At 58.1% G+C, this 18140-nt stretch overlaps 1 protein-coding gene across 2 annotated transcripts in view; it reads left to right on the top strand.

Moving 5' to 3' along the window:
- SLIT1 (slit guidance ligand 1) overlaps positions 1 to 16951 on the top strand; it is a 60813-nt gene extending 43862 nt beyond the window's left edge. The window contains exons 6-38 of one of the 2 annotated variants that reach the window (XR_008432107.1): positions 47 to 118; positions 531 to 602; positions 929 to 1092; positions 1488 to 1635; positions 2171 to 2242; positions 2495 to 2566; positions 2672 to 2743; positions 2866 to 3009; positions 3134 to 3297; positions 3410 to 3433; positions 3858 to 4002; positions 4140 to 4214; positions 4444 to 4587; positions 4846 to 4989; positions 5096 to 5262; positions 6327 to 6459; positions 7365 to 7433; positions 7823 to 7894; positions 8119 to 8190; positions 8482 to 8553; positions 10046 to 10209; positions 10539 to 10663; positions 10874 to 10971; positions 11639 to 11778; positions 12161 to 12254; positions 12427 to 12564; positions 12951 to 13188; positions 13276 to 13406; positions 13498 to 13652; positions 13724 to 14012; positions 14353 to 14564; positions 14650 to 15280; positions 16754 to 16951. Coding sequence is in view for 1 of the 2 variants with exons in the window: in XM_053949440.1 (XP_053805415.1) it covers positions 47 to 118; positions 531 to 602; positions 929 to 1092; positions 1488 to 1635; positions 2171 to 2242; positions 2495 to 2566; positions 2672 to 2743; positions 2866 to 3009; positions 3134 to 3297; positions 3410 to 3433; positions 3858 to 4002; positions 4140 to 4214; positions 4444 to 4587; positions 4846 to 4989; positions 5096 to 5262; positions 6327 to 6459; positions 7365 to 7433; positions 7823 to 7894; positions 8119 to 8190; positions 8482 to 8553; positions 10046 to 10209; positions 10539 to 10663; positions 10874 to 10971; positions 11639 to 11778; positions 12161 to 12254; positions 12427 to 12564; positions 12951 to 13188; positions 13276 to 13406; positions 13498 to 13652; positions 13724 to 14012; positions 14353 to 14564; positions 14650 to 14894 (4126 nt within the window). In the remaining variant the exon portion in view is untranslated. Of the gene's footprint in view, positions 1 to 46; positions 119 to 530; positions 603 to 928; positions 1093 to 1487; positions 1636 to 2170; positions 2243 to 2494; positions 2567 to 2671; positions 2744 to 2865; positions 3010 to 3133; positions 3298 to 3409; positions 3434 to 3857; positions 4003 to 4139; positions 4215 to 4443; positions 4588 to 4845; positions 4990 to 5095; positions 5263 to 6326; positions 6460 to 7364; positions 7434 to 7822; positions 7895 to 8118; positions 8191 to 8481; positions 8554 to 10045; positions 10210 to 10538; positions 10664 to 10873; positions 10972 to 11638; positions 11779 to 12160; positions 12255 to 12426; positions 12565 to 12950; positions 13189 to 13275; positions 13407 to 13497; positions 13653 to 13723; positions 14013 to 14352; positions 14565 to 14649 lie in introns of both variants that reach the window. The other variant, XM_053949440.1, reaches the window with a different exon arrangement.
- The last annotated feature ends 1189 nt before the right edge of the window (positions 16952 to 18140 follow it).

Here is an 18140-nt window from a genome sequence, read left to right as displayed (position 1 = left end):
CTGGGCTGTCCCAACAATTCTCCCTTTTTTTCCCTTTCTCCTGCAGACAACTGGACAAGAACCAGATCAGCTGCATCGAGGATGGGGCTTTCCGTGCCCTACGGGGGCTGGAGGTCCTGTAAGTGACTGGGGACAAGGCTGGAGCCTCCAGTCTGCAACCTCATTCAGGATGAGGGTGTCCTTGAGTGTCCCCCCTCACTGAGGTGCTGCAGGGACATCCCAGCATGCCATTTCTCCCTGGGCATGAGCAGGGGCTGACCAGTGTTGTGGTACAACTGCTGCAGAGCTGTTCTCCAGGGCTTGATTCTGTCCCTGAGGGCCACCTTGGTGCCACTGGCTGTGGAGAGAAGCCTGGAAAGGACAGCAAGTCGTGCTGGGGGTTCAGGCTGTCCCCAGCCTGTAGTTCTCCATCCATTCACCCTGTGCTAGGTTGCTTTCAGGGATTAGTGCCACTTGGACCATCTCATGTTCCTATTTATAGCCTGTCTGCCCTGACCTTTGCCTGTTTGCCCTTCTTTGTCTTCCTGCAGGACCCTGAATAACAACAACATCACTTCAATTCCTGTGTCCAGCTTCAACCACATGCCCAAGCTGCGGACGTTGTGAGTGCCAGGGCCGTGGTGGTGGTGGTGGGAGAGGCCTCCTAGGCTAGAGTGGGGTGTTCCCAGCTCTGCTGCTGGTGCTGGTGGCTCAGTAGTGCTGGGACAGCACCATGGCGAGGGAATGGAGGGGACAGCCCTGCAGAGCATTCCCAAGTATTGCCAAGCAAGGTGGCCTTGGCAACTGTCACAGATGCTCTTCGGCCCCTCTGTATCTCCCTCTGAATCACCCCAGCCTTTGGGATGAGCCAGGCTGGGGCATTCAGAAGGCAGTGGAGTGGGCAGGAGCTCTGCTGTGGCTGCTGACTGCTCCATCCATCCGCCTGCAGCCGCCTGCATTCCAACCATCTCTTCTGCGACTGCCACCTGGCCTGGCTCTCACAGTGGCTGCGCCAGCGCCCCACCATCGGGCTCTTCACCCAGTGTGCTGCTCCTGCCCAGCTTCGCGGCCTCAACGTGGCTGAGATCCAAAAGAACGAGTTCAGCTGCTCTGGTGAGGAGACAGAGGAGGTGGTGGGTGCCAGGGCAGGGACATGGGCCAGGGGAACAAGGCTTGTGCAACCAATGCAGCCCATCTCCACTCCCTGCCATGTGCCCCAGTTCAGAGCCTCAGAACCCATGCTGTTGGTTCATCTCAGGTCAGCACAGTCCTTGGTGTGGGGACAATATGGGGACAGTGCCACCCTATCAGTACAACAGTACATCAGTCTGGGCCTTTGGAGCTTTTGCAGGGAGTTGGGGTGCGTCAAGATCTTATGCACCTGCTCAAGGGTGCCATGAACTGTCCCTGCATGCTGAGCTGTCACCAGGGTCCCTTCTTCAGGCTGCTGCCACATACTGGCCTGGCTCAGCTCTTTGCAATTCCAATGCTGGCTGCTTCCCTGGCAGGACAAACGGACTCAGCACATGCCCAGCTCTGCAGCTTGTCCTCTGGCTCCTGCCCAGCCATGTGCACTTGCAGCAATGGCATTGTGGACTGTCGGGGCAAGGGGCTGACGGCCATCCCCGCCAACCTGCCTGAGACCATGACAGAGATGTGAGTATGGCCCCACACCGTCACCACCGGGCTCTGGGTGGCTCAAGGCACTGGGAACACAGGAGCAAGCCCTGCAGCTCAGCCACTCCATAGGGCAGCAGGCCTTCCTTGCCCTTCTCTCACTCTGCCCAGATTTAGCTCTGGATTTAGCTGCATTAAAAATGTAAATAGAGAAATAATCTCCTTAGAGGAATCCAATTATGGTGCAGAGCCCCTGCTGGGATAGTGCACAAAGCACGTGGGAGGTAGCAGGCACCCCCAAACCCAAGGTGCCGGGGAGGAGAGGTGCTTCCTCCACCCCAGCCACCATGGTTCCCCCACCCATGACACCTCTCCCTGATGGAGAAAGCCCCAGCCCCAGGATGCAAGTTGTCTCTGGGCAGAATACTTCTGCTCCTGTGGGTAACTTAGGGCTGCTCCTGTGGGTAACTAAGGTCCTGTGCGACCTTAGGGGTCCTGGAGGCCCAACTCTGTCAGTGGGGTTCTGGGGTTTGGCAAGCCCCAGAGCCTTCATCTCCCCCTATCCTCTTTGCAGACGCTTGGAACTCAACGGCATCAAGTCCATTCCTCCAGGAGCCTTCTCACCCTACAAGAAGCTGCGGAGGATGTAAGTGTGCAGCCTCTACCAGCTCACCCTGAACCCCAACACCCTTCACGCTGCTAGCCACTGCTGAGAGCTGACAGACATGGGGCACCTGCTGTGACACGGGTGCCCCATATGGCAGCACTGGGAGGGGGTCTTGGATAACCCCAGCTCTGTATATTGGGTCTTGGGGGTGGTCCCCTGGCACTAGCAGAAGGATGAGGACATAGGACAAGAGAAGAGGGGACCAGGCCACCTTCTCCCTTTGGGTTTCAGAGACCTGAGCAACAACCAGATCTCGGAGATCGCCCCTGATGCCTTCCAGGGGCTGCGCTCACTGAACTCCCTGTAAGTGCCTGCACTGGTGTGGGTGGGATGGGGTGGATGCTGTACCCCTTAACCATGGCCCACACCACTCCCCCCATCTCTCTCACACCAGCCTTTCTTTCCCAGAGTGCTGTATGGCAACAAGATCACAGACCTCCCTAAGGGTGTCTTCGGAGGACTTTTCGCCCTGCAGCTGCTGTAAGGCACCAGTGGCTGTGTGGGATGCTTTTCAGGGACATAGGGAAGCAGAACTGAGGTCCCTAGCACCTATGGTGCAGTGAAGGGGTGTCCCCAGACTCACATCCTTCCCTCCCTGCCAGGCTTCTCAATGCCAACAAGATCAACTGTGTACGGGCAGATGCCTTCCAGGATCTGCAGAACCTCTCACTTCTCTCACTCTATGACAACAAGATCCAGAGCCTGGCTAAAGGCACGTTCACCTCCCTGCGGGCCATCCAGACTCTGTGAGTGTCCAATCCAGCTCCCATGGCTGAGCAGGCAAGCCTCTGGGGGAAAAGCATCTCCAGGGCTGGAGCTGCTGATCACCCCCTGCTCCTGGCGGTGTGTCACCCGCTGTCCCTGGCACAGGCACCTGGCCCAGAACCCTTTCATCTGTGACTGCAACCTGAAGTGGCTGGCAGATTTCCTGCGTGCCAACCCCGTGGAGACCAGTGGAGCCCGCTGTGCCAGCCCCCGGCGCTTGGCCAACAAGCGCATCGGCCAGATCAAGAGCAAGAAGTTCCGCTGCTCGGGTGAGAGCTGTCCCCAGCCCTGTCACAGGCATCCTGCAGCACGGCTGTTCTTGGCCCTGTCCCAGCCTGGTGTCCGTGTGCTCAGAGGGCTGATGTGCTTTTTTTTCCACAGCCAAAGAGCAGTATTTCATCCCAGGTGAGCAGAGGAGCCGCACACATGTGCGTGGGTGTGTGCATGGTGCCCTTTTGGCCAGGCTGCCGGCGGGGAAGTTGTGCCGGAGCCCCGTGATCTGACCCAGCAGAACCACGCTTCATTTCCCACATGCTGGGTACCAGGATGTGTTGTGGCATTTCCCATCCTACTGTTACCTGGATGGGCACAGTGTCCCCAGGGTCCAGTTTTGTTTGCAGGAGGGTGGTGGGCAGGGCAGTGTCCTGTGTACCCAAGAAAAATATCTCTTAGATAAGCTGGTTTGCATGTGCACAAGGGCTGGAATGAAGGGAGCTGGGGAAGAAAATGAGACCAGGTGGGGACGTGGGAGGATCAGAGGGAGAGGGGAGAGGTGCAGTCCCCTGTGCCTCTCCCTGTGGGAACCCATGCTGCCTTCACCATCACACAGGGACAGAGGATTACCAGCTGAACAGTGAATGCAACAGTGATGTGATCTGCCCTCCAAAATGCCGCTGTGAATCTGGTGTGGTTGAGTGCTCCAACCTGAAACTCACCAAGATCCCAGATCGCATCCCACAGTCCACAGCTGAGCTGTAAGAGTCTCCTCTCTCGCTCTGCCTTCCCTCCTGCAGCAGGCACCTTGCTGGCACTGGGGTTTGGCTCGGGGCTTGGGCTGTACCAGGTACTTTGCAGGCATCTCCTGAGCTCTTTTCCCTGCTGCCCACTCCAGGCGCCTGAACAACAATGAGATCTCCATCCTGGAGGCCACTGGCATTTTCAAGAAACTCCCACATCTGAAGAAAATGTGAGTATTGGGCAGGCACAGCCATGTCATGAGTGCCAAGGGCTGGGAAGGCACATGGGGATCCCCAGATGCCAGGGCAGACTGGGGCGTGAGATGGAGGGCATGTCCTAACCTGAGGGTCCCCTGAAGGACTGGCATCACGGGGTGCTTAGTGGGATCTGGGGGAGGCGGAGTTCAGGATGAGGTCAAGGCAGAGCCCTCATTTCAGCCTGCTTTTCCCTCTTCACAGCAACCTCAGCAACAACAAGGTGTCGGAGATCGAGGATGGGGCATTTGAGGGGGCATCCTCTGTCAATGAGCTGCACCTCACTGTCAACCAGCTGGAGTCTGTGCGGAGTGGCATGTTCAGGGGCCTGGACGGGCTGAGGACACTGTGAGTCCCTTCTCCTCCATGAGCACCCAGATGGGGACGTCCTTACTCCTTGCCTTCTTGCAGGGCCAGCTCAGGATGCCTTGCCCACCAGCTGGCTGCATCCAGTGCTGGGGGGGCAGGTTTTTGCTGCTCAGGGACTTGCTCAGGCTCATTCTGCTGCCCAGCACTAAGGTGGGCACAGCCTGAGCACTGCTAAGGTGGGTTTCCCCCGTGGTGCCTGCCTGTGTTGTAGGTGCCCTTGTTCTCTTCCCTCTGCAGGATGCTGAGGAATAACCGCATCAGCTGCATCCACAATGACAGCTTCACAGGGCTGCGCAACGTCCGCCTGCTCTCCCTGTACGACAACCAGATCAGCACAATTGCACCGGGTGCCTTTGACACACTGCAATCCCTCTCCACACTGTATGTCCTGGGCCCCGGGGGATGCCCCCAGCCTGTCCACATTGCTGCAGGTCCCCTTGCCTGGTGGTTGTTCAGGTGCTGCCCTTGTGCTCTGTCCCGTGTGCAGGAACCTGCTCGCCAACCCCTTCAACTGCAACTGCCAGCTGGCCTGGCTGGGGGACTGGCTGCGCAAGAGGAAGATCGTGACAGGGAACCCTCGGTGCCAAAACCCTGACTTCCTCCGGCAGATCCCGCTCCAGGATGTGGCTTTCCCTGACTTCAGGTGTGAGGAAGGTAACTCATGGGCCCTGCAGCGCCAGGGGTGAGGGGAGACCAGGCTGCTCCTCCCAGGTTGACCCTGTGCTCCTTGTCCTAGCACCATCCTTGCTGCCAGGATGTGCCCATCGCTCAGGGGACCCCATGAATGCCCTCCCCTAATGATACAAAAGTTTCCCTTCCTGGTACTTGGCCCTTGGGCACTCAAATATGCACTCTGAAGCCAGACGAGGAGTTTGCACCCACTGCACCTTGGGGCTCTTGTATGTAGGTGGGTCCCTGCTGGCAGACGCTGTGCCCCGGGTGCTGACAGGAGCAGATGTGTAGGCAAAGCCCACTGGGATTCATCCTGCTCCTTCCCGCCTTCCCTTCTCAGCCTTGCACATGCACCGGAGCTGGCGGTGGGCAGATGGAGCAGACGGGGAGTGTGCGTGGGGAGAAAAACCTCTTTTTATATATATATATATTTTTTTTTTAATTTAGAGCAGCTTTTGAGCCCTCTGGAAAATATTTACAAACAAACCATCCTTTCTTCTGCTTTCCCTCCTCCACCACGTCAATGACTGAAGGGTTGCATCCTGCGCCTTTCCTAAAAGTGCGAGATAGCATACGGTTGTCCCAGGAATGCCTTTCCCGCAGGATTCCAGCATCACGGCAGGGAAGGGGAGCAATGCCAGCTGCTCTGGCTGCTCAGCATAGGCTCTGCTCCATCCAACCTGTGTCTGGGAGATGGGTGAAGGAGGTTGTTTCAGGAGGATTTGCAGGGCTGAGCCCCTTCTTCTGTGCCCTTATCTATGTTGTCCCTGTGACTGCATTTTTGCATGAAAATGGTGAAATCAGAGCAGCCTTGAGCTGTGGTTGTATCCACACCAGTAGGGCAGGCGATTTATGGGTGCAGGAGCAATTCCTGCACTGCTAAATCCTGACTGATACTGCCTGAAACACCCTGCTTTGGGGGCAGGGGAGGATGCTTGGCATGGGAGGGGAGCCATCCTAGGCTGGCACAAGGCTTTGAATCTGGCTTCACACAATACCCCAGGGCTGGATCCTGGTGACTTGGTGGCTTTCCATGCCTGGTGCAGGTAAGGAGGAGACCACCTGCATCCCCCGGCCACAGTGCCCGCAGGAATGCACCTGCCTCGACACGGTTGTCCGCTGCAGCAACAAGCACCTCAAGGCCCTGCCCAAGGGGATCCCCAAGAATGTCACAGAGCTGTGAGTAGTGGGAAAATATCCAAGCTCTCCCTCTAACCCTCCATCAACTTTACAGCTCTGGGTGAGGGGCCTCTGCTGTGGGGTTGCAGGGCAGAGACTCCTGGGCTCCTCCCCACACCCCCATCCTGGCCTGCTAGTGGGAGTAGGACCTTACCCATCCAAGGTATCCTGTCCAGCCCCAACACCAGCAAGTGGCTCAGCAAGAGTCTCTCTGATGACTTGGGGCTATCAAGGGTATTGTGCAAGAGGTGTTGTTATCCAGCAGCCAAGACCCTTGTCTTTGGCCCTTGGGAGGGGACAGTGAGGGACAACCACTCCCTGCAGCTGTGATCATCATGCAGCCATGAAGCTCAGATGTGCATGCCAGAGCTGGACGTGCAGGCTCCGTGATGCCCATCGCTGCGAAAGGGGCTCTGAACCCATGTGGGATGAGGGATGGCAGCAAGTCCTGTGTGCAGGGGGTGCAGGCACTGGTTGGGCACATATATATATGCATACCACCTCCACAGCCCCCTCCACTGTCTTGCACACTCCTCCTCTCGCTGCATCCTGCACCATCTCTCACATTCTCACACATGCCTTGGGAGCAGTTACAGCCTCCCACGCTCCCATTAGATGTGTAAACCCAGCACGTTGCTGGCTGCGCTTGTACACGTAGGCTGCTGGGAGAGTGTCCCCAGGGACATGCCTGCAAACCCAGGTGCACTCCTGCACTCACACAGTAGCTCCCCTGCCAGCCCAGCAGTCCCCTGAGAGTCCCTTGGGCTCTGGGTGCAGGAGGGAGCTGATGCTGGAGATGCTTCTTGCAGCCTGAAGTCTGTGGTGGTGCACATGAGAAAGAGGGGGAAGAGGGAGGGATCTTCTGTTTCTCAGTCACCCTGAGGTGCTTTTGTTCTCCCTTGCAGCTACTTGGATGGAAACCAATTCACTCAGGTCCCAGGACAGCTCTCCACCTTCAAGTATCTGCAGCTTGTGTAAGTAGCCAGGAGCAGGAGCCCAGGCAGCTGGAGGCACTGCTGAAACTTGTGCGTGAGAACAGGGGGCTGTCTCCATGGTGTGTGATCTTGAGGAGGGGCCTGGCAGTGTGTGGGGACCCCTGACATCCCTCTGTGTCCCCTCTCTGCTCTGGAACACAACTGACTGGTAGCAATGCTCAGCTCTGGCTGCTCACCACCTGGTGCTGGGCATGGAACAGAGGGGGGACAAGTGGCATTTCTGCCATCACCCTGTGTGACAACCCTGCTGCTCCCTTGGAGACTGTGCTATGCTGCTGTTTGCACCCCATTGTAGCTGAGCAAGCTGGGGAGCAGTAAGAGGGGCCAGGGCCCAGCTGGCTCCAAGCCCTGGGGTTTCTGTTTTCCAGCGACCTGAGCAACAACAAGATCAGCTCCCTGAGCAACTCCTCCTTCACCAACATGAGCCAGCTCACCACCCTGTAAGTGAGGTCCCTGCAGTGCCGCGCTGCGCTGCAGCCCAGCTGAGCTGTGCGGGCTGTTCTAGGGAACCCTAAAGACTGGGGGGTGCTGGGGACACCAAGGTCTCCACCCTCTGCCTGGGTGAAGCGGTGCTTTGAGGTGGAGCTCACGCAGGGCAGCGTGTAGGCCAGGGTGGGTTTCTTGCAGCACACACAAGGCTGTGCTGGCTGCTTCCCTTCCACAGGATCCTCAGCTACAACTCCCTGCAGTGCATCCCTCCGCTGGCCTTTGAGGGCCTCCGTTCCCTGCGGCTGCTGTAAGTACTGCCCCAAGCCCTGCTCACAGCCCTGCTCGGCCCCTTCTCTGCTGCTGCCCATGTCCCTGTGTCCCCTGTGCCCTCTTGGAGCTGGGTGCATGCAAGTGGGCAGGGTAGAGGCTGCAGGAGGAGCACAGGAAGGTTCATCTGCTCTCAGAGCAGATGGTGCATTTGCAACAGTGACAATGTGGTGTGGTTCTGCCACCCACAGCTGGACCTGTGGGGTGGGGCTACAGTCCTTGCTGCCCACCTTGGAGCCCTGGGCATTGCAGGACCTTCTGTTCTCTGCAGGTCTCTCCATGGCAATGAAATTTCCAGCCTCCCCGAGGGCATCTTTGCAGATGTCACTTCCCTGTCCCACCTGTGAGTATCTCCTCCCACTCCTCAGGGCTCGGGGCTGGATGCAGGCTCCATAGACCTTTAAAAACTACTGGGCTGAGCTTGGAGGGTGAGCTGTCTTCTCCCCTCTTCTCTGGGCTGGTACCTGCAACATGATTTGTTGGATAGTGCTGTGACCTGCTGCCCATGCTCAGATCCAGGTGTGCAGCTGAGTCTCCCAATGCTGCTGGGATGTCCCTATGGTTTTAGGTGGATGTGGTGTGGGGTCCTTCCCCAGCCCACTAGATCTCTGGGGTCCCCCAAGATGGAGGTCAAGCCATGCAGAGTAGTGTCACAGCTGTGGCTTGGCAGGGGCTGCTCTGACACACACCAGTGTGTTGTTAGCCTTCTGCCAGTGCACTACCCCACAAGAGCCCCCAGTCTGTCATCAAGTATCCTCCTGCCAGTGGTGGTGTTTCAGCCCCTCTTTGAGTGAGCCTGCACCCCAGGAGCACTGCCCTATACCCACCACCCAGGGCCAGGGTTTAACTTTGCTCACAGTGTCTTTTTGGTCCCCTCCCTGCCTCCTAACTAAGCTGTTCCCAGCTGCCTGCTCCCGGCATCCTGGGCATCTCAGGCTGTTCCTTCAGTCTGCAAAGAGCAGCTTGACACCCAATTGTAGCCTCCTTGTTTTTTGGGGAGCAACACTGCTTGCTCTGCTCCAATTTCCCTTGGCTGTGCTGCCTTCACTGCAGATAGCTGGCACTTCCAGTTCCCACAGGCTGAGCTGTGTCACAGCCAGTGCTGGGGGTGCTGTAGGACCAGGTTAGTCAGCCCCAGCAGATCTGCTGTCCCTACTGCCTCACCTCTGGGCTGCCATCTCCTTCTTTTGTCACATGTGTTGGTCACACCGACCCTCCATTACTGCTGACCTTTGCAGTTGAGGATTCAGAGAGACATCCAGGCCCTCCACTTGCCACATCATCCACTGCTTCCTGCACCCTTCTCTACTGTGGAGCAGAGCAACCCTCCATCGTCCTTCTCCTTTCCCAGAGCAATTCCTTGCTTTCCCCCAGTGCTGTCTGCACAAGCTCTGGCTCATTCCCACCAGCCCACTCCTGTGTCTCTGTCCTGCAGGCTTGTGCAGCAGAGCCTGGGCTGGCCCTGCAGCTCCCATGCAGGTTCTGTTGTTTCTGCATGGCCTCAAGGTACCTTGCCCAGTTTGCTGGCCCCAGGCAGCTTTGCCTGTGTACTGGAGAGGGACTGCTAAGAATTTCTGTGTGGGCAATGGAGGAGAGCCCCAGGGCAAAGCAAGGAGCACTGCATAGGGCTGTTCTGGCAGCAGGGTGGTCTAAATGGACAGCATTGTGGGGCTGTTGTGTGTCCCAGTTCTCCCACTGTGGGCAGCACTTCTGGTGGGTCCAGAAATGGAGGAGCACTGGTTTGCCAATCATGTGGCATCCTGGTCAAGTGACAGAGTTGTGCCCAGTTCCTTCTGTGTGGCAGCAGGTACAGTTTTGCCCCTCTCCTCATGCAGAGCCATCGGGGCCAACCCCCTGTACTGCAGCTGCAACCTGCGCTGGCTCTCCAGCTGGGTCAAGACGGGGTACAAGGAGCCAGGCATTGCCCGCTGTGCCGGGCCCCCCGACATGGAAGGAAAGCTGCTGCTCACCACCCCTGCCAAGAAATTTGAGTGCCAAGGTGAGAGGTGCCCATGCTGTCTACCCATACCCTCCCATGGGCACCCAGCAGAGCAATGCTTTGTGAGTCTGGATGGCTCCAGGATTTCATCTGTTGAGCTGCCTTGTGGAGGAGGGGGACCAGGTTGCTTCCATCCCCTTACCTGACTGGTGGCACTTCCCTGGTGACTGAGCAAATCTGTGGCTTTCCCATTGCCTGGTGCAAAGCCCCTTGGACAGGCTCTGCTCCCAGCAACACCAGAGGCTCTGCCCCCACATCGGTGCCCACAAAAGGACACGTCCTGATCACTCCTCGCCCTGATGGTCATCTCCGTGCCTCCCATCCTACAGGCCCACCTGCCCTGAGCGTCCAGGCCAAGTGCAACCCCTGCCTCTCCAGCCCCTGTCAGAACCAGGGCACCTGCCACAATGACCCCCTTGGCTCCTACCGCTGCGCCTGTCCCAGTGGCTACAAGGTACCCTGGTCCCGGGGTCCCCAGTGCACAGGGACATGTCCCTGCAGAGGGCAAGGGAGCAGAGCAGGGTCTCTGCCATACCCCTGGGGCTTGCCGCCTGTGGGACCACCTACCCTCCCTTTGTGCCACAGCATCCTGCTGAGCGGGATGGGGAGAGCTGGGCAGGTGCTGTGGCACTCTCCTCGCTCCCACCTTTCCATCCTTCCCCAGGGCCGGGACTGCGAGGTGGCACTCGGTGGCTGCTCCTCCAACCCCTGTGCCAACGGGGGGACCTGCCAGCCTCAGGAGGGGGAAGGAGCTGGGTTCAGGTGAGTGTTGGACAGGAACCCATGAAAGGTGGGTGTTTGGGCAGGAGCATGGGACCCTGGTCTCCCATAGAGAGAAGTTCTGATACTTCCTTCACTTCCTGCATACTCCCTTGGGCATATAGCTGGGATATTGCATTTGCATGGGAGCTCCTGCTCGTGTTGTCTGACTCCACTTTTGCATGCCTCCCAGCCCAAAAGGCTCCTAGGCAGAGGACAGTGAAGGAGAGGAGGGTACCATGACCACAGAAGGCAGAGGGAGGTAGAGGGGTTTGGGACTGGGATTGGTTGCTGGGATTGATTGTGGTCCTGGAGTCACTGCTGCTCCCTGTGTGGCTGCCTTACCCTCACACAGCCCTCACTGCTCTGAATGCTTTAGGCCATTCTGGGAATCAGGCTGCAATTAGGAGCTGAAAATAGTTGGCAGGCTGGGGGTGAGGAGCTAGGCTGTGCAGCCCCTTCCTGTGCTGAGAGGCCTCTCAGCCTGTTGTCGTGGTAACACAGCATCCTCAGGCAGGCTGTGCTGCCACCCACCCCTGTGCCCAGTGTTTGACAGGAGGACACCAAACCCAGCTCTTCGCCAAGGTCCTGTGCTGCTCATTTTTGGGGGAGCCACCTCAAAATGTTCTGTTTCATTTTCCTCCTTGACACTGCCCCGGCCCTGTGGCAGGTGCCTGTGCCCAGTGGGCTTCGAGGGCCAGAGCTGCCACACCACCAGCGACCCCTGCAAGGAGCACAGCTGCGAGAATGGGGGCTCCTGTGTGCCCAGTGCCGACAACTACACCTGCCTTTGTCCTGCCTACTACACAGGTACCTGGAATGGGGGTTAGCCATCCCCAAATGGCACAGACCTGGCATGGGAATGTGCCCAGTGCTTCTACCCTCCTGTGAGGGCTAAATAGCTCCTCTGCCTGCTGTCTCAATGCCCATTGCTATGGGCTCTGGCTGGGCTCAGCTGTCTTGAGTTTGGGTACACCCAGCTGAACCCCCACACCCTGGGATGCCCTCAGTGCCTGGCTCAGGCAGGAGCTGCCTCCAGGGAAGGAGAACCCTGTGCCCGTGGGGTGAAAGCTCTGGGCTCGGCAGCTCCCTGTCTTGAGCTGAGTCCTCCAGGGGTCCCCTCTGCCCCATGGGGACTGGGGCTGCTCCTCTGGTCCTGGAGCTGCTGGGCACCCCCTCTTCTACCTTGCAGGGGAATTCTGTGAGCAGCCGCCCAATTTCTGCTCAGATGAGCTCAACCCCTGCCAGCATGGCTCCACCTGCATCTCCACCAGCCAGGGGCCCAGGTGAGCCTCTTCCTCTCTAAACCATTTTTTCTGGCTGTCTGGGGGAGGGTAGATTTGGTTTTTGGGGACTGCAGTGAGGGGGCATGGAGAGGAGGGGTTACAAGGGAGGAGCAGGCACCCACTGGTGCAAGGGGGAAGGAAGGGGCAGCCTCGAGCCCCCCGCCTGCCCCAGGTGTGAGTGTGCACCCGGCTATGTGGGGAGCAACTGCAGCGAGGACTTCGACGACTGCCAGGACCACCGGTGCCAGAACAACGCCCGCTGCCTGGATGAGGTGAATGGCTACTCCTGCCTCTGCACCGAGGGCTACAGGTACCACCAGGAAGACATGGGACACCTGGGGTAGTGGGGATGGTTATGTGTCACTGTGCAGAAGGGACAAGACCTGGCCACCAAGTCCGTCCATCCATCCATCCATCCATCCATCCATCCATCCATCCATCCATCCATCCATCCATCCATCCTCAGTATGAGAGGAAGGAGTGAGGCTGGGAGTGTGTCTCTCTGGGCTGGAGGCTGGGGGGAGCCAGCATCATTGGGGAGGGACCCCAGGGCACAGCTCGGCATCCAGGCATCCCTCTGATGCTAGTGTCTGGGAGAGCCTCCCCAGGTGTGTGCTGTCAGAGCCCTATGGGGCATTGGGCAGGGTGTAGGGCTCTTTCCCAGCCCCCAGCCCAGCAGAACCCTTGGCCCCACAGTGGCCAGCTCTGTGAGATGCCGCCCCACACCGCTGGCCAGCCTGGCCTCTGTGAGCGAGCTGAATGCCAGAACGGGGCCCCGTGTGTGGAGCGGGGTGCCCGCGCCCTGTGCCAGTGCCTGCCTGGCTTTGGTGGCCCCAAATGTGAGAAGCTGCTGAGCGTCAACTTTGTGGACCGTGACACGTACCTGCAGTTCACTGACCTGCAAGACTGGCCCCGGGCCAATATCACCCTTCAGGTGAGGGCTAGGGGGGCGTGGGGGCATTGAGGGATGGCATTGGGGGTCTGCCCCAGGGATGTGGGCTCCCACCTCTCTCTCTGGCAGGTCTCCACGGCTGAAGGCAATGGCATCCTGCTGTACAATGGTGACAGCGACCACATGGCTGTGGAGCTGTACCAGGGCCATGTGAGGGTCAGCTATGACCCTGGCACCCACCCCAGCTCAGCCATCTACAGGTACCTGGCACCCCTTCTCCACTCACTGGGGATCTCCACCCCCATTGCTTTGGCCTGGGGGCATCCTCGGTGACCCAGCCATCCCTGCCAGTGCTGAGACCATCAATGACGGGCAGTTCCACACCGTGGAGCTGGTGACCTTCGACCAGATGGTGAACCTGTCCATCGATGGTGGCAGCCCCATGACCATGGACAACTCGGGCAAGCACTACACGCTGAATAGTGAGGCTCCCCTCTACGTAGGAGGTAGGACAGGGACCGGGTGATGGAGGGCATGGGGGGACATCCGGGTGCGCTGATGGTCCTGCTCTCCCCAGGAATGCCTGTGGATGTCAACTCGGCTGCCTTCCGCCTCTGGCAGCTCCTCAATGGCACCAGCTTCCACGGATGCATCCGCAACCTCTACATCAACAACGAGCTGCAGGACTTCACCAAGACGCGGATGACGCCGGGGGTGGTGCCGGGCTGCGAGCCCTGCCGCAAGCTGTACTGCCTGCACGGCATCTGCCAGCCCTCGGGTGCCCAGGGCCCCGTCTGCCACTGCGAGCCTGGCTGGGACGGGCCCCACTGCGACCAGCCCCGCGGCGGTCCCTGCCAGGGGCACAAGTGAGTGCCCTTACCCATTACATGCCCTACCCGCCCCTCCCCTGGCTGCCCGCCCTGCCCTGTGGCTGGTTCCTGGTGCTGTCGTGTCCTGTGCCATCACAGTGGTGTGGTGTCGTGACACTGCCTTGCCACGCTACTAGCACTGAGTTGTGCCAGGCTGTTCTGTGCTGGTGCCATGCCAGAGCCACACCTGTGCTGTGCCATGATGGCTGTACTGTACCAGGTGGTGCCGTACCAGTTGCAGTACAGTGCTGGTGCTGAGCCACGCCATGCTCAGTGCTGGTGGGCTGTGCATGCTGGTGCCACGCCAGCAGGTCCTGACAGCACCGTATGCCCACAGGTGTGTGCATGGGCTGTGCCTGCCCCTTGATGCCCTCTCCTACAGCTGCCAGTGCCAAGAGGGCTACCAGGGCGCGCTCTGCAACCAGCCTGCTGAACCTCCCGACCCCTGCCACCACCAGCCCTGTGTCCACGGCCACTGCCACCTCACCCCAGGTGGCCAGCCCACCTGTGAGTGCCACGATGGCTACACCGGAGCCCTCTGTGACCAAGGTAGGTGCTGAGGAGGTGGGTGTGCAGGAAAGGCAGCCCCCCACCACCACACCAGGCTGACCATTGCTGTCCCGCTGTCCCACAGAGCCAGAGTGCCGCGGGGAGCCAGTGCGGGACTACCACCAGGTGCAGCGGGGCTATGCCATCTGCCAGACGACGCGGCCGGTGGCCTGGGTGGAATGCCGGGGGACCTGCGGTGGCCCTGACCCCAGTTGCTGCACTGGGCTGCGGCTGCGGCGCAGGAAATATGCCTTTGAATGCAGCAACGGTGCGACCTTTGTGGAGGAGGTGGAGAAGCCCAGCAAGTGTGGCTGCAGCCAGTGCCTGTGAGCAGCCACCGGCCCTGCAGAGCCGGGGGGCTGGTGGGGAGACCCCCCCAAGCCAAGGACCTCACTTTACACTGCGGGCATGGTGCTGCTCTCTGGGTGCTCCGAACTGCAGCTGCATCTGAGGAGCCCGGCAGAGAGTAGAGCTGGTGCATCTAGAAGATTGGGAAGGAAACAGAAAAAAAATAGAAGAAAAAAAAAAAAAACAAGAAAAAAAACCCCACAAACAAAGCAAATGTGTAGATAGAGAATTTTTTTAAGAACTGCAGCTACACAGATACATGGATATGGAGTGGGCACCTTGCCCAGCTGCCCTGTCCTCTTCCTGTGGCACTCTGCCTCCCTGCCAGTGAAGCCCCACAGCCATGGAGGGCAGTGCTTGCATCCCGGGTGAGTCCCCTCCCTGGCAGCCCTGTACCTTGCATCAGCCCAGCAATCTGAGGGCTTTTCCAACATGTGTGATGGGAGGAGGGAGGCCTGCCATGGCAGAGCCTTGTGATCTATGGCAAGCCATGGCTTGCAGTGGGCTGTGTGGTGTAGCCAGTGTCCTGCAGTCCTGCTGAGCCCAGACCTGGTTTCCCGTTCTCTCCTCCAGCAGCCCTGGTCTCTCTCCCTGCAGGGTGCTGTAGCCCTAAGTACCCCAGATAATGTCCCCAGCTCTGTGGCCCTAGCCTGACCCTCTGGTGACACCCCCAGTCTGTGCATGCTGGCTGGGCTCTTCAGTGCCTGGGCACGCTTGGGTCCAGCCCATTGTGGTCACATCAGGGCCACACTGGTGGAACAGGACCAGGGCGGTGCCAGGCACACTGAATGGGGGACAGGCAGCAGTGCACAGATGTCCCTGAGGGTTCCAGTGCCAACCTGCCTTGTGCCATGGGGCCAGCACTGTGCCATTCATGTGGAGAGGGCCCAAATACCCCTGGCTCAGCCAGGTGGCTCTGCTCAGAGGTGGGAGCTGTGTGAGGGCAGCACAGGAATCCCATTATTGCAGGCTCTGTCCTAGGGGAGAGCAGGCGTGCAGCTGGGCGACGGTGCCCCCGTGTCCCACTGACCCAGCCAGGAGGAGCAAAAGGCTGCCGGGACAGCTGGGATGTGGGTTTGCCGTGCCCATCACTGGGGCCTCAGTCTTGTGCATGCCAAGTTGAAGAGGCTGAAGATGTCCAAACCTGCAAGCCTGGAGCCAACACCACTGCCAGGGCAGGACCCATCAGCTCTTGGACTCCAGTGCCCATACCCAGCATCTCTCCAAAGCCCACAGTGCCAGGGCATGTGCTGGGCTGGTGTGGGAGCGGGGGCACACAGGGACCTCCTGCCGGGGTACCGCGTGCACGCAACATCCGCAGCAGCATCACCTCTATGGCTGTGGGGGCCAAGGAGAGCAGGGGCCCAGCCTGGGACACTGCACATGGCTGGACAGTGAAACACCACATCACCCTGGTGGACAGACTCGTCCTGGATCTCTCCATCACAGCGCTCCAGCACTTTGGTTTCAGGTCTGCACTGCCAGCTGTGGCCGGATTCCAGGCACCTCCACTGGATACACCCAGCTCTGCAGGCGCTGTCCCATCCCTGCTCACCACTGGCATCCAGGGCATCTCCACCACCGCGGGGATGTGTTTCTGCCACAAATGCCCTCTCCATGGGAGCTCCTCCGCCACACAGAGGAGCTGGGATGCGTCTCATTTTGCCTGTGGCCCACCCGGGGCTTGGTTGTGTTGTGTTTCTGTTCTTGCTGTACGCTAACCGCTAAAGTATCTCTTTATACAGAATACTTACAGATTCTAATATATATTTGTATTTCATTTTGTTATAGTATTTTTATATGTTTGGGGTCAACAAATGATGTTTTCTTTTTGTTTACAGATGCTACTGGGCAGAAAAATGACAGTGGCTTTGTTTGGCCCGTGGGGTTTGTGTGTGTCACTATTGAAGACGCTGGTTTGTACTAGGCTGGCGAGGGAGGCGCTGGGCATCCTTCCGCTGGCAGAGGCTGTATTGTTTTAGGAGATGTTTGGTATTGTCTATGTTGTCTTCCATGTGAACATGACATTTATTCATTCAGAGGCTTGGCCTCTTCTTTCCTGGTGGGGAGAAGGGAGAAGCTGGTGCTTGGGGGCTGCTGAGTGTGTGAGGAGGTGGCACAGGATGGAAAGAGTTGGTTGTGCCTTGGGGGATGATTTCCTACTCCTGGAGCAGCCCCAGCTAGCACTTCTGACCAATGCATTGCCCCCATGGGGCAGGGACAAGCAGCCAGGGTTATCCATGCAATGCCTTGCAAAAGCAGCCATCACTGCCAGGGTCTTGCACGTGGGAAGCTGAAGGTCCAGTGCCTGCTGTGGGGATGGAATGGCTCCAGGGGAAACCAGGCACTTGTAGCTCTCTGGGGAAGGGTAGAGGGGGCCTGGGCAGCAGTCTCCAGGACCACCAAGAGGTTGCACTGTTGGTGCCACAAACACAAGTCTGCCACAGCTCAGATGCTGGTATGGGAGCACTGAAACCCCACACAGGCATTTATATCCCCCCTCCATAGGGAGGGGGTGGCAGTTGGAAGGTGCCAGCCTGCTGTGCCCTACGTCGTGCATTCACTCACCTTCAGTCTTCCCCACTTATCACACCAAACAAACATTGATATCAAAGAAACGTTTAATAAGCTGCAATAAAATACGGACCTTTAGAAAGCTCATAGGGTGAATACTGACAGTGAGGAAGAAAAGAAAACAAGGTGGTGGGAATCCTTGAGGAGTTCAGATCTGAGTCGGGGACCTTTTACCTGGAACAAGAACACAACTTTTTCCATAGGCTAGGATGAAATAAAAGACAGGAGCACAGAGTTCACAAAATGTCAACATTTAGAGAATCGATACATATTCAAAGTTCAAATGACCCAGCTCTTATAGCTATACATATTGATTTAAAGCAACTTAATATAATTTTATTTTCTTTCTTTTTTTTATATATACACTTTCAAAGGTTTGTCAGGTGAGGTATGTAAACATTATCTAATGGAAACTCCTCTCCACATTTCCAACCGAGAATTCACAGCAGACAGTTCATTTTCCCAACTTGTGGCGCAGTACTTCCCACTCCCTACACCAACTGGGAATGCCGTCCCAAGCCACGGCTCTCCCAGGTGCAGTCACCAGCTCCCCCTTCCCACTGCTGGTCTGTACAGTTCACATTGCTTGGGCTCAAACATACAGTACCGGACAGGAGGAATTTCAGCTCAGTGTCTAAAATTCATACAGAAACA

The sequence above is a fragment of the Vidua chalybeata genome, chromosome 8 (genome assembly GCF_026979565.1).
Source record: "Vidua chalybeata isolate OUT-0048 chromosome 8, bVidCha1 merged haplotype, whole genome shotgun sequence".
NCBI lineage: Eukaryota > Metazoa > Chordata > Aves > Passeriformes > Viduidae > Vidua > Vidua chalybeata.
This window is presented reverse-complemented; position numbering and strand designations above follow the sequence as displayed.